Source organism: Nothobranchius furzeri, chromosome 10 (assembly GCF_043380555.1).
Source record: "Nothobranchius furzeri strain GRZ-AD chromosome 10, NfurGRZ-RIMD1, whole genome shotgun sequence".
Taxonomy (NCBI): Eukaryota; Metazoa; Chordata; class Actinopteri; order Cyprinodontiformes; family Nothobranchiidae; genus Nothobranchius; species Nothobranchius furzeri.
In genome coordinates, this window is record NC_091750.1 from 46,451,519 (window position 1) to 46,466,179 (window position 14,661).

At 42.4% G+C, this 14,661-nt stretch overlaps 1 protein-coding gene across 4 annotated transcripts in view; it reads left to right on the forward strand.

The window, feature by feature from the left end:
• The window catches only part of LOC107386432 (disks large homolog 4), a 99,967-nt gene that overhangs the window by 25,401 nt on the left and 59,905 nt on the right, over positions 1 to 14,661 (forward strand). The window contains exon 1 of one of the 4 annotated variants that reach the window (XM_015960813.3): positions 3,902 to 4,760. The exons of the other annotated variants lie outside the window; for them this stretch is intronic. Coding sequence (XP_015816299.1) covers positions 4,659 to 4,760 — 102 coding nt within the window. The 5' untranslated portion in view covers positions 3,902 to 4,658. Of the gene's footprint in view, positions 1 to 3,901; positions 4,761 to 14,661 lie in introns of those variants that run through there. 4 annotated transcript variants of the gene reach the window in all.

A 14,661-nucleotide genomic window follows, 5' to 3' on the forward strand; every position in this document is an offset into this window, starting at 1 on the left:
TCTGCCCGTTGGCTGTGGATCAGCAGTGGAGATGATCGGCAGTTTGAACCCTGCAGCATGCTGAGGGATTCTTACAGGGATCCATGCATGTTGACTTATTGATTCTGTGATTGTGTTTGGAGTTTTGAGCTGGTTTTTGGCATCAAACAACAAGTGTCTTTAATAATGATGCTAAAAATATAATAATAGTCAAGATCCTACATTTCTGGGACCTTCTAGTATTTAGCTTCAAGAGTCTGGCTCTCATTCCTCAACCAGGAGTTGTTGAAGGTCGACCGGTGATGGTGTTGATCTCTGCATTGAGCTGTCCAACAGCTGCCAATCAGGAGCCAATCGTAACCCTGGGATAGAAACACATTTGGCTCTTCTGTGGTTTTTTATCAAAATGAAACACCTGTGTGTTCTCAAGGGGAAAAGGGACTGAAACAATGTCTCAAATGTTTCTTATGGTGCAGATTTTTGTATGATTTCATGTTGCCATAGTATTTTTAAGTGTGCAAGAGACAGCATGATTTATTCGGTTTATTTGATGAGCTTTAAACTGACAATGGCATGAATCGTTTACTGACTTTATTTTTATTTTTAAAAATGCTAAATCTCTTACGGCCAAATTCCTTTCTAATTATAGATTCATAGGCAACAGTTTTTCTTTGCAAAGCACCGAGAAACCAGAACCGAGCTGCAGCCTACCAGCAGCGACCACAGAGACAGAATAGTGAAGCTACAGTTGCTACAGAAACGGAGACAAGGCTTGGCAGAGCTATGGAAACCCTTCCTGCAGTCAAAAGTCTATTTTTACACATTATTGTAACACATAGATGTGAATTAAAGAAATATATCTCATCGTTACGGCTGTTCAGAAAGCTCTTCTCAGCAGGAACATATACATATTTAATCTGTGCATCGCTGTTTTCCGTAGGTTGTTGATATGATATAACTTATTGTGTTCTGACATTGATTAGGGAATGGATAATGGTGTGTATAATACAACTGAGGAGTACACAGTGAGGTGTTAACAAATAAAAAGTAATTATAGCTGCTGAGAAGCCTGAGACAACAAAAATAGGACTTCAGTCAATAAATGCTTTGTTCTCTCTGAAATCATGCTTTAATATGTAGGAAGTGACTTTGCTGCAGCTCATTTAGGGTTAGGAGTGATGAGAAGGTACATGATGATGTTTTAGAGCAAAGAGAGGCTCTGAGTGATTCTGGGTTTTAGAAACAAACTTTCTGTTTAGGGTTAACAGCTTAAAGTTGTCTTCTGTCCACATTTGTGAGCAGGTCCAGGTTAGAGATGGAGGACAGCTGGCAGAGGATTGTTTCAGTGCTACTGCTGACTTCTGTGTGGGTGGAGACACAATCCAACCCAGCTGTGATGGTGAGGGGATGACTACCAAGACCCAGACCAGTGGCTGCTTCTTGTCACAGGAACACAATCATCAGGGTGTTTTCGTTTTAACAGCATGGTTGATGCTCTTGCGAGGTGGAGCAGAAAGTTATCTCCAACAGCTCAGTTTCAACATTTAATATGAGCCAAGAAAACACAATTTAGTGGGAATGCATTTTTCATTCTTTGTACGTTGACGTTGAAATTTGCTATCCATACTTTGTGCATTATGCATAGCCACCACTCTTCACTGATGGGGATGAGTCTATATGGGCATTTCCAAATGTGCACAGATGGATGATTTTGCAAGACACAAAGCCAGGAATATCTTTTGTGAAACGTAACAGTGTGCTGTCAGAAAACCCTGAGTGCTGCTGCATCTGCTGCCACACCGACGCAAGAAAGGACGCGTCGATTTGTAGTAAAATCATGTTAGATGTAAAAGTCCCATTAAATTAAATGGAAGATGAGATGGTTTCTATAAAAGCTACAAGTCCAACATAATGTTTCTGACAGCATGTGGAGTGAAAACTAGAATAGCATCATCTTTTGAAGTAACAGCACCAACATCGGCAGTGCTCTGAGGAAGGCTACAACGTTAGCCGAAACTTGTTAGCAAAAAAAGGTAAAAACAACTCCTACTACGCTGTCTTTAGAAAAGTCTTAAAACTATAGATTAGCATCACTAATGTGTGTGGGGATGCAACAATTCTCCCTGGATTCAAAAACCTGAGAGCTGCAGCAGATTACTCTCTCTCTCACTCATGTTAAGCTACTCTGTCCTCAGTAGGGCTGCAGCTAGCTGGTGTCTAACTCCTGTACCCATAGAAAAGCATGCATGCATGGGAAGAACATGGTAACCCCATGCTGAAAGGCTGCTGCCGGGATTCAAACCTGCAACCTTTTCCCTGTGAGGCACCAGCTGTGCCACCATGCAGCTTGCTGCTGGAGCTATACAGCAAAAAACAGATAATTCACCATAAGACACATCTGGCTCTACCTAAAGGAAGTAAAGTGCACAGCTTTGGACTCAAAGTGCTGCTTTCACAGTGACACTTAAAACCTTCTCACCAACGTCACTTGTGCCACTTGTAGTTGAAACACCAGATGAGGGACACCTGCTTTCACATTTTTGTACTGCTCTGCAATTTTGCAGTGGCCAAAAATCTGCTGGTGCTGGTTGTTAGGTATCTGCCACCTCCTGCAGATGTTGTCATGGAAACACTCTTTTGGGGTTGTCTCTCTTTCTCTCATACAATGCAGCATCGGGATGGTAATGCTATGCTCAGCACACCATAGTCCAGGTTTCCATGTGACTCCCACACTTACATAAGGCTCTACTTGAGGGAAAAGCACAGTAAAATACAGTAAATTGCAACAATACTTAAATCTGCATAAAAGTATGTGTGCGTGTATTTTATCTGTAAATGTGGTATGTGCTGCATCTGGAACCTGAACAGCTGCATAGGCAGAAATTTTTTATTACTAATCTTTGGTAAATGAGCTTGGAATTGATTTTCTGATCAATGGCGTGTTTTCTGTCTGAGCTGTAAATTTGTGTGTGTGTTTTTTAAATAACCACCCAGTGATAAAAACAAGTACGCTTCCTGTGCAGCTTCCTAAATGTGCTGCTACCTAAGCCACATTGCAGATTTCCCAGGATATCCCGAAACTCTGGGAGGGTGATAGCATTTAAAAAGCTAGGGAGAGACAATCAGGAGGACACTGGTGTGGGACTGGTCTCTGTATTAGATTTAGTGCTGACATCACTGGGGAGCTCTGAGCTCTGCGCCGCAGTCGGCACTGAGATGAATGCACAATATTTAAATCTAACCTACCTGGTTCTCTCACTCCACCCTGTGGACTCACCATAGCAGCACAAAATACAGGAAAAGGAAAGATGTAACAGGATTCTTGAACAGAAGCTGGGATAAAAGATCTGATTCCTGAACTCCCCTGTTGAATGCTCTCATCCCTTGAATTCTGGCGTACGATTTACAGGATACTTTGGGGGGAATCATTTCAGCTGCATTTGACAGTTTCTAGTGTCCTGAAATTAAACATTTAAACAGTTTTTTATGATAAGAAACTTTATGAAAACACTTGTGCTGCGGTACTGCGTCTAGCAGCCACAAAAGCAATTAGGAAGAGAAAACAGATGCCAGATAAGTAAAATAATGCAATTTAAGAAAACTCGTCATATGATTCTTTAATATATATTTATATTCAATACTGATGGTTTATTTGTTTGTTGTAATAAAATGGCTAAAAGTGTTAACATGTAAAACATCCTTCTCCTAAAATGATCAAATTAAATATGCACTGACAAGAAACACTTTCAAGCCCAAAGACTTAAGACTTAGTTACGGTTCAAATGTTATATAATGTTCTATCGTTTACTTACCTGCTGCTTTAAAAGCACTTTCTCACTCAGAACAGCTGTTCTATCCAGATTAAGTTCAACAGAAATGTAAACATATGTTTTATCTGTTATACTTTGCACGTTTTGCTTGATAAGTGACCTCTTAGTGAGCCAACATGCCTACGAACCAATTGGTATGATCAAACACAGTTGCACAGTGATTATAGAGGCCAAATGAAATAGCTTTTTTCTGTGGTTATGAATAAGTTCTGGGTTTTAGAGGAAAGTGGGTCAAAGGTCAGTTTAAACTGCTACCGTATACAGTAGACGACAGACAGAAAAGTCTGTGTGTCAGTGAGGGACGCCTGAGAAGAGATCTCTACCTTTCACAGATTTCAGCACCAAGGACAGCTCATTAGGAATAAGTAGTTCTCTAATGTTCCAGCAGGGGGCGCAGCTACCACACCGTCACACGTGGCAGTGAGAAGGAACACTTAAATACTACATTTTAAATGTTTTTCCGTTATTCTCCCTTTGCTATTTTGTTGATTATTTAGTGTACTTATACAACTGTTGTTATGTGTATGCTCATTGTTTTTAATGGTCTTAGTCTAATGACGGTGGCGCTCGTTCATGATTTGAGCTGCGCTTTGAGTACCAACATTACGGCTAATCAAGCTTTGAGCGGGTTAAAGAAAGGAAGGGAACTGGAAGTGATGTGAGGACGGCTCGGACTACGTGTGTGAACGCAATGAAGTTACACCGCCTGCACGGTCCCGTCGTAGCGGGAGATTCGGGCTTTTAACGGGCTTCACCGTGCCCCCCTCCTCCTCAGCGTGTCGTGGTTGTGAGCTCGCGGCGGCGAGCCGTGCTCTGTGCTGTCTGTCTCCGGTGTGCGGCTCCGGACTGATGTCTTTGCCCGTCAGGAATTTAAAGTGTCTCTCCCCGGTCATGTGCCAGTGCAAGCTCATCTGCAGCAACCGGACCCTGTCCCTGATGTTCGGGTGTAAGGTAGGTGGAGGCAGATGGATGCAGCTGCGACCCTTCATGGAATTTCACAAATATAAGATACAATCAGGAAAAGGCCTCTGGAGGAAAACGGCATTGCTGTTTGTTTCCTTCCTGCTTGAGTTGCTTTTATCGGGTTTGTTGAGGTTCATTTGGACCTGGTGTCCTCCTGGGAGATGGTTCTGATTTTACTCAGCGTGGTCCTCAGGCTCATTGTCGGCTGATTTCTATTTACACCCATCAGGCCACAACATCCTGTAAGGATGTGACTGCTACTATTTATTATTATTATTATTATTATTATTATTATTATTATTATTATTATTATTATTATTATTAATAATAATAATAATAATGTTTGCCACTATCAGGTAGAAACAACACTGGCTCTTTTTAATTTTTTTTTTACCTTGCAACTGAGCAAAGCAAATTGCATGGGATGATTGTGACCTTGGGAAATGCACTTTATTGCCCAGGGCCACTTGGATATCATTCATCAGACAAACCGCACACAGCAGAGGCACCACCTCATCCTGCAATGCTTCTGTTTTCTCATAGCTAATTAATCAAGCAGCTGTTGCAGCTGCTTGATTTCACCCTGACGTCTATAATGCTTTGTCTGTCATGAGGAATACTGTTTTCTATTCATTTACTGTCACTCTGTCACCCTCTCAGCTTCAGGTAATTCCACAAATGGGTGCCAAGTTAGTTTCCCTCCACATTAGGCTGTTACCACTGCAGAGCCAAATCAGACCACTTATTTGGACAGGAATCACACCTATGGTAGCCAAAATGATGTGTAACACACACACACACACACACACACACACACACACACACACACACACACACACACACACGCACGTTTTGATCGTATTAGACTAGAAATAGCTGGATGGTTAAAATGTCTCACTGATGAGTTTTTTCTACATTAAAGTTGACTTGGATGTTTGCTCTGTGTGTTTCTGAGAGGGTGGTCCTGCTGCGCTCATCCCAGGTGTCTGCTCCCTCCTGCAGCCAATTTTCCTCTCATTTCCTTCTGAAACACTTGGTCGTAGGAATACATATCAACATTCTCTTCCCGTGGAGTCAAACTGCTTTCATCATCATGACCGACCTGTGAAATCTATTTCCACATATTTATTCCGTCTGAGCGGTTATCAAATGGGATTAACGGCTCAAGTAAAACAAATGGTTTAGAGTATAATGAGGGTTTAAACAGAAGTGTTTTATAAGAAAGGAATTCAGTCAACTTCAAGCGCCAGACAAAAATATCCAACGAAAGAGAAAACCATTAGCGAGAATACTATTTCAATTTAATAGTGATTATTTAAGCTCTCGATTTACTGGTCGATCTACGTTCCTACCCTCACCTATGGTCACGATTTTTGGGTAGTGACTGAAAGAACGAGATTGCGGATACAAGCGGCTGAGATGGGGTGAGAAGCTTGGTCATCTGGGAGGGGCTCAGAGTAGACCCGCTGCTCCTCCATGTTGAGAGGAGCCAGTTGAGGTGGCTCGGACATCTGGTCAGGATGCCTCCTGAACGCCTCCCTGGTGAGGTTTTCTGGGCACGTCCAACCAGGAGGAGACCCAAGGCAAGACCCAGGACACGCTGGAGAGACTATGGCTAGGGCTGCGTGGTGGCGCAGTTGTTAGCACTTTTGCCTCACAGCAAGAAGGTTGCAGGTTTGAAACCCAACTGCGGCCTTTCTGTGTGGAGTTGCATGTTCTCCCCATGCATGCATGGGTTTCCTCCAGGTACCCCACAGATCACAACATACCCTATAGGTTAACAATTGTATGTCGCTTTGGACAAAAGCGTCTGCCATATAAATAAACATAAACTATGTCTCTCACCTGGCCAGGGAACGCCTGGAGGAGCTGGCCCAAGTAGCTGGGGAGAGGGAAGTCTCGGCCTCTCGGCTTAGGCTGCTGCCCCCGCGACCCGACTCCAGAAAAGCAGCTAAAAATTGATGGATGGAAGTTTAAGCATGCAAAAACTAAGAAAGTAACATTTAATTAAGTTTAATTAACTTTCCTGATTCCCTCCCCTAACGGTTGAAAGTTGAATTACAACCGTTGTTTGTAAACAACACTGCTGCAGGCTTTGCAGACAACGATGTCATCAGAAACAGTTTGGATTTTCCACGTTTTTATGAACGTATGATTATTAGCAGCTCAGAAACAGAGAAAAATTAGGACTTCTCTTTCTACTTGTTTAGATGGTTTGAAACTGAAGCAAACAAGTGTACACTCTGGTTTTAGCACTTTGTTTGGCCTCCAAAGACATTACTCTCTTACTTTTACATCCAGGCTACGGCATTGTGCCAAGAAAAAAAAAGGCAAACTTCTTCATCTTCGTCTTCTTGTGCTTTAATACTGAAAACTTTAACTGCTAGCCTTTTCATTAGCTACTACAGCTGTAAAGCAGATAGATAGCTCCCACTAGTGTTCCTCCCCAAACCATCAAATTTGTTTATTGTCATTTCTGGTCAGCAGAGGGCTACAGTTTCAGGCTCAAGAACCACTGAAACCAGTTTGAAAGCAGTAGCTTGAAGGGTTAAAACTATCTAGTGTTGCTTTAAGATGTTAGCGTACTTCAGCGTTGAGTCTCAGTCTGATTGATTGTGGGTTTTTCGGGTATCTTTTACAGCCAAGATTTGCAGACAACAGCCTCTAATTACAATAGTTGTTAAACTGAATACTTGTGAGATCTTGAGGATCACAGAGTAGGGAGACAGTTTATTGATGCATTTCACAGACTATTTCATGTTACCATAAACAGATGACTTTAATATGTCAGTGTTATGAATGCTCTTTGCTGATCTCTGACTGATGTTTTTGTTTAACTCCTGCTGCTAATGAGAGTTGCACTTAACCAGGAAACGAAACCACAAGCTGGGGAGGTTTAAAAAGCCGGCTGTGTTTATGAATTATGTTTTTATGTGTTTATGAACATGACAAAATGCAGATTAACAGTCATACTATGATACTTTGACCTGATTCTCCCTTTCCAACAATCTTAAGGATCTGCATGATTTCTGTAATGCATCTGAAAATGATCTTATCAGATATTCTGCTGTATGCAGTGTGTTATGAGAGCTCTGGTCTGCTCAGGAATACGTCTGGACTGCTGTGAGCATAAATCTGGGCTTTCAGACATGTTGGATTGTCTTGGTCTGATATTAGATGACACATGAACATGCTGCCTGCTGAATGTGATGTCTAACTAATCAGAAGGCGAGGAGATGGAAGTGTGCAGCACGTTCCTCCTCCTGTTTGTTTACGTCAAATTATGTTCTTTTGATGGAATTAACGGAAGGATCATCAAAGTGTGAGGAGTCTTGCCGAGGTCACATGCTTTCTGCTCCACAGGTAACAACATTTACCGTAATGTTTTTAAACTAGCGACAGTCACGGCGATATGGTGTCAAACTATCCTGGAATGTAAATACTGCCCCCTATTGGCAGGGATCTACACACTGCCACTTTAAATATAAACATCTAAACATTTTTACTTGACTTACTCAACCTTAAAGTTAACACATATGAAAAGAATGAGTCACTGTACCCCTTGATTTTCTGTAATAATGCAGCCTGGTTTGACAGGAGGTGCTGCATGGTGGAATTGTGGTAGCACTGTTGCCTTGCATTCAGAAGGTCGCAGGTTCAAATCCCAGCTGCAGCCTTTCTGTGAGGAATTTGCTTGTTCTCTTATGCATTTTTTGGGTTTTCTCCAGGTACTCCAGCTTCCTCCCACAGACTAAAAACGTGCATGTTAGGTTGACCGGAGACTTTGAAATAGTCTCTAGGTGTGAGTGTTTTTTTTTCTGTGTCTCTGTGATGGACAGGAGGGCTGTCCATGGTGTCCCTTGATTCTCATCCGATGACCACGTGTTAGGCCCCAGCCCCCTCGACCCTGCTGAGGAATAAGCAATTTGCTCAACATGAACATAATTCACTCCGACCCCCCACAGGCTGCATTTTGGATACCCAGATATATTGAATCAGATCATATTGTATGTAAGTTTGTATAAAGTCCAGATGGACCCCAACCCCAACATTTTATTTCTCTCTCTTTCCTTTATTTTGCTACCATTAATAATCTCGAAGGATTCAATATAATCACCTGCATTGTTCTGGCATGTAGGTTCAGTAGCTCTGTCGGTGTGTGTCCACTCAGTTGCAGCCACCGGGGAACTCGTTATAGGTGGTTTTTAATTTAATCCTCATGGATGCGCGGTGCAATGCAACAATGTACTTTAACAGTCCTCTACGTCGTGCCACTATACATGTTTGTCTTTTACCCTCGTTCTCATTAATCTCCAGTGGGCTGCGTTTGCTAAACTCTTGTTTTAGCAGAGCTACAGCATATTTGGTTATTTCCCAAGGTGATCATCCGAGGTACCTTATTTGCATAACCTTTGTTCTTAAACACAACCCAGCACCTGTTCAAGTATAAGGTCTTAAAGGAGGTTTTAACGTGTTTTTAAGCATTCATCAGTGCTTTAATGTGCTTTTTTTCCTTAATGCCCATCAGTGGGCTTACAGTGTTTAATCCAAACAGCTTGCCTTGTTTGGGTTTGTCTTTAGGCTCTCAGCCCAATCACCTCCAGCTGTAGGGGAACAATAAAGAACGGTAGAGAAAAGATTGAGTTTTGAAGGAATCAGAGTAAATACGTGATAATCTTTTTACAACTTGGGGATCTCTTCAGCCCTGTATCTACGGTTGATTATTACTTCATTCTTTGAATCGTTGCACTGATGTCTTTACTGGAAAATAGACAGAACGTTGACTTCCTGTCACTATACCAGCCAGTCTGATGACTGAAAATATAACAAAAACAAGATGCATGCCCCATCTTCATGGATTTGTCTCAGTGCTACCACTGTGGAAGTTTTCTCAACACACATCCCTTCCTATGGATTTGACCTATTTTATCCTAGTTTGTGTCACCTTCTGTTTTTGTGGAGCTGTGAGCCTCAGGTGAGAGAAACACGGCAATAATGTGGCCATTTAAAACGGGCTGCCATGATTGAATATCCTGGTAGAAGAGTTGAATAATCCATTGATTAACCAATACTTTGCATCTATTAAAATGCTGCACTCTTCTCTCTCGGCCCTCATAAGCACACGCTCTCACGTGACCACACTTATGCTGGTGTGGCTTTGGGTAAAGAATGCTATAGGCTAACATAGAGCTAAAAATGCTAACTGTAAATTAGAAACATCGCTGGCTCTAAAGTAGGGCTGGGCAATAAATCAAAAATTTATCGGTATCGAAATTTCTGACTCTTATCGAGAAAAAATTTCCCACGTCAATAAATTTGATAATAAAAAATAAAAAGATGTGTGCAGGTTGGCAAGCAACGTTCATGCCCCTTTAAGAAGCTGCACCACCTTGAGTCACGTAAAAATTTGACTCAACATAACACACGTGACAGCCCCATCTAGTGGACAACTTTTGTTTTGGCACACACTTGTACTTATCGTCCATTTATCGTTATCTTGGTGAAATCCTCAATATGTCGTGAAACTAATTTTAGGCCATATTGCCCAGCCCCCCTCTAAAGAGATCTGAAGCTGCATATTTAACTGCCAACAACTCGATATTACAGTGAAATGCATTTATCTACTTATCAACTGATAAGTTGCTCGTCTTCTAGAATCTTCTGGCGTTGATCCATAACTAGCAACAGCCATGAAACTCATGGAATGGGAGTGAGAGAGTGAGTGTGTTTAGAAATGGGCTGCAGTACCAAAATCTGACCACAAGATGTCATTCTTACTTTATTCTTTAAAATTGCACCTTTAATACGTGTTCGTAAAGATGCTTTTAAACTATTGTCAGTGCTCGACAAGCATGTAGAGGTGAGCATGCATGGACTGACATTGATGCAGCACCATGCTGGTCTTATTGTATAGACTGGTTGCAGCTACAGGTAATTCAGTTTTAACAGAAACACATGACATTTTTTGAAAAATGTATATAAAAAAAAACTCTGGTCCTTTTGTTCCTTTTTTCTGAATCTTGTCATTTTCTTTTTTCTTCCATCAGACAGAACACAGCATCCTCCTGTTGTTTGACAGTTGTTTGGTGAAGCAAGCCTCATGGCCTCAACAACGCATCAACTTACTAGAACATTCTCTTTTTGTAATTGAACAAATAAAGTCATGTTTTAATCTGCTCACAATCCATTTTTTATAGAACAGTATCTTTAAATAAGTCAATTAGAGATGTAAACATGTTTGATTTTTTTTTAAATTTGACCTAAATAACACTTAATAGTTTTCCCGCTTCTCCCTCCTACTGGTGGAAAGCAGAATTACAGCTGTCATAAACAATCTTGCAGCAGCATGCTGTAGCTAGCACTAACCATGAGTTAATGGTAACACAAGCTAGCACAAACATGAGCTAACGCTAACATGTGCCAAGTGATATTAAATAAACTACAAAGTAAAAAGATCCACACTGTTGGACAAAAAATATTATTGCTTACAAGTCCAGTAGCAACAAAGCCAGGTCAGCATCATTCTGTGATTTTGTAGCCTCCTTTAGCTCCCTTAAACTAGTGTAGGCCACGCCAGCGTTCACTCTGGTTTCAGCTTTTTGCTTTAACTCCAAAGATGTTACTCTCTTACTTTTACCTCTAGGCTACACCATGATGCCAACAAAAAAATAATTCTTTTTGTTTTTGTTGACGGTCAGCAAACTGAAAAAGCAAACTGCTAGCCTTTATATTAGCTGTCAGCACAGTAAACAGCTATTGACTCATTGCACCTATGACACCTAATCACGTGGGTCCACCATACTGGACGGCAAAAGCCTGTAAACAGTGAGGGATACCAGGACTAAACAAAGGGAAAAGTAAAGCCTGAAATTGTTTTAGCGCTCTTTAGCATTCCTTCAACTAGTTCAAACCCAGTTCAGTTATCAGAAGAAGCACACCTAGGTAGGGCTCATAGAGAGGTGTATGTTAGCTAGCTTTCGAAGGTTAGCTTAAGTTCTCTCTGCAGCTGTTCACCGATGTAAACAAGTAGCCTACTTTGGCAAAATTCACCCCACTAGATTTAAAACATTATGTTATAAACAGGGCTTCACTTTTACACCAAAGCTGATTAAAAAAAGTCTGGATCCCTTCCCGTTTTTGTTGCTGGTAGTGTCACCAAGTTCAGCTGCTGCTCTCACGCCGGGATGAGAAGATCTCTGAACAGTGACGCTCGTACTAAATAAATAACTTTGTTTTAACACACGTAATCCTACATTAATATTGTAATCATCATCTCGCGTTTCACTACAGTGGACGGTACCATGCATCCTCCGTGGTGAAATATCCACCCAGGATTATGAATACGTTGCATGAACGCACCACGTTTGTTCCTGTCTTCATGAAATACATGAACGTTAATCTTACCCGATAAAAACACGTTCACTGCAAAACTAAGGGCAGCTAGTCTGTTTGATTCACCGCTGCAGTTCATCACCTCCTCAGTCTCCATCAAAGCTATTTGAACAAAATAAAACGAGTTGAGTTTACATCCTTATCTGTTAGTGCAGCCATCCTCTCTAAATTACCATTTTACTGTGAAATCAACTAAATAAAAGTGATAAAATGCTTCAAACTGGCATGTTTTCACTAGCTTCACTGGAGTTTCCATGTGTGTAAACGGTCTTCGTCCATCTTGGCGAAGGAGGCGGTCCCATGAGTGGTGTGACATCATGTGCAAAGGGTCAAAGCCGTGAAGACGTTACAAACCTGCCAAAACTGTTTAATGTGGTTTCTGCTCAGCAGAGGGACACAGAGTGCTGTCCAACTTAGAAGTTGATCAAGTTACTTCTTCAAGAATCAAAGAAACCAATTTCAATCAATCAATCAAAGCTTTATTTATAAAGCGCCTTCCGCAACCCTGTCGTAGCACCGGGATCGTGCACGGGCACCGTCTTCTCCAACTCTGAGCCCACAACCGAGCGTAGATTCTCCCAGCAAACCCCGCTCTGGCGAGGTCCTCGAGCCGATTGGCCGTGGCGCGGTGCCAACTCACCCTCAAAGCCGGCCAAGTTCACAAGGCAGGGCACAGAGTAGACAATCAGACGTCTCGGAACCACTGGGTCACAAGCTGGGCTGAATCGGACCAGCTGCTTCTTCAGGGATCCAGGAAGTCCAGCCCGACGTCTCACGCGCCTGCTACCTCGCTTTTCCCGTCTTCTATGATGCTTCCTTCTCGAGCTGGGGAGGACAGAGGGCCGACACATCACGGCTTGGGAGGAGAGAGCACATGGGCAGTCCACACAACAACGCCATCCACGAGGTTCCCAGTTCGCAGCGCCCGCTACATCAACAGGAGGACGAAGCCTCAGCAGCGCAGGGATAAAGCCTCAGCAGTGCAGCTTGATCATAAGTCACCAGAGAAGCCACACCATTCAAAAAAGCATCAGAGACAATAAAAATACATAAAAGCCAATAAAACGCAAGGTTCCATTGCGTAAAGAGGACGAGCAGCTCGCTGCGGGCACCTGCGCGAGCGCCATCTGAACCCTCTCTCCAAGTCCCCTCCAGGATCAACTCCAATTTGAAAGCAAAAGCTTAAATGATAAAAAACTTCGTGTTACTGTAATTCAATCTGAACACAAACTTAAAACGTGTCCGTCTGCCCAAAATTCTGTCCTCCTTGAGTTGCAGTTGAGGGCCGCACAAATTCACTCTGACGGCTTTAAATGGCCCTCAGGCCATACTTTGTACACCCTTGCTTTAGAGTCACCTCTACTTTTCTGTTTTTTCCTGTGCTTAGTGAACCAACTATTACACCTGAAAGGACCAGAGGTGCATGTTGCAGCAGCAAGCAGCACTTTTATCATAAAAAACACTCCTACTGTTTTGGCTGTTGGGATTAAAGAGCGGATGTATTTTTGACATAAAATCTGAGAGCCGTTTAACTAAACCAGACTAATTAGCATATGGTCATAAATTATAATCCTCACCTGCAGAATCTAGCAGGTGATGTCTTAAAGCAGCCAGAAAACGGTTAATAATTTAGACGTCTGTAGTTTACCAGCAACAGCCTGAATCTGATGGCCTGTCCAGTTGAAATCTCACCTTTTGGCTGATAATATTTAAAAAAAAAACTGTACTATAAAAGTCAGGATTTTATTCTTCATGGGTGGCGGTGGCACAGGAGTTATGTGCTCGCCCTGTAATTGGAAGGTTGCAGGTTCGAGCCCCGCTCAGTTTGTTGCTGTCATTGTGTCCTTGGGCAAGACACTTAACACACATTGCCTGCTGGTGGTGGTCGGAGGGAGCGCTTGTGCTCGGTAGCCTTGCCTCTGTCAGTGCACCTCAGAGCAGCTGTGGCTACATCGTAGCTCATCCCCACCAGCGTGTGAATGTGTGAATGACTAATTGTGTTGTAAAGGGCCTTGGGGGGTTTCAGGACTCTAGAAGGTGCTATATCAAATACAGATCATTTACCATTTATTCTACAGTTTACCTTCATTACACATTAATCTGGATGACCCAGGATCAGACGGCTCACAGCAACACATTCTCACTCCCAGCGCGTCAAAAGCAAACGCTTGGTCAGCCACCCTCCGCCTCCGACCCCTGATGCCAAAAGTGCCCTTTTTCGTTACTTATGTGCAAAAAGGGCTTTTCCCCTTTTCTAACTGCAGATCCCAATGCAGCGTTACACTGACGTGATGGGATGTCCGCTGATGCGGCACAGAACCAGCTCATTTAACCGCACCTAAACCTTAATATTCTACTATTTATAACCTTCCCCTCACCCTCACCCTAACCTTAACCCTCTTGCTACCTAAAACGTCACTCCCACTGTGATCAAGCATTGGTTTCCCATGCATTCTGACTGGGAATTTTCGTATTTGCCGCCCAAGGGGAACGTTAG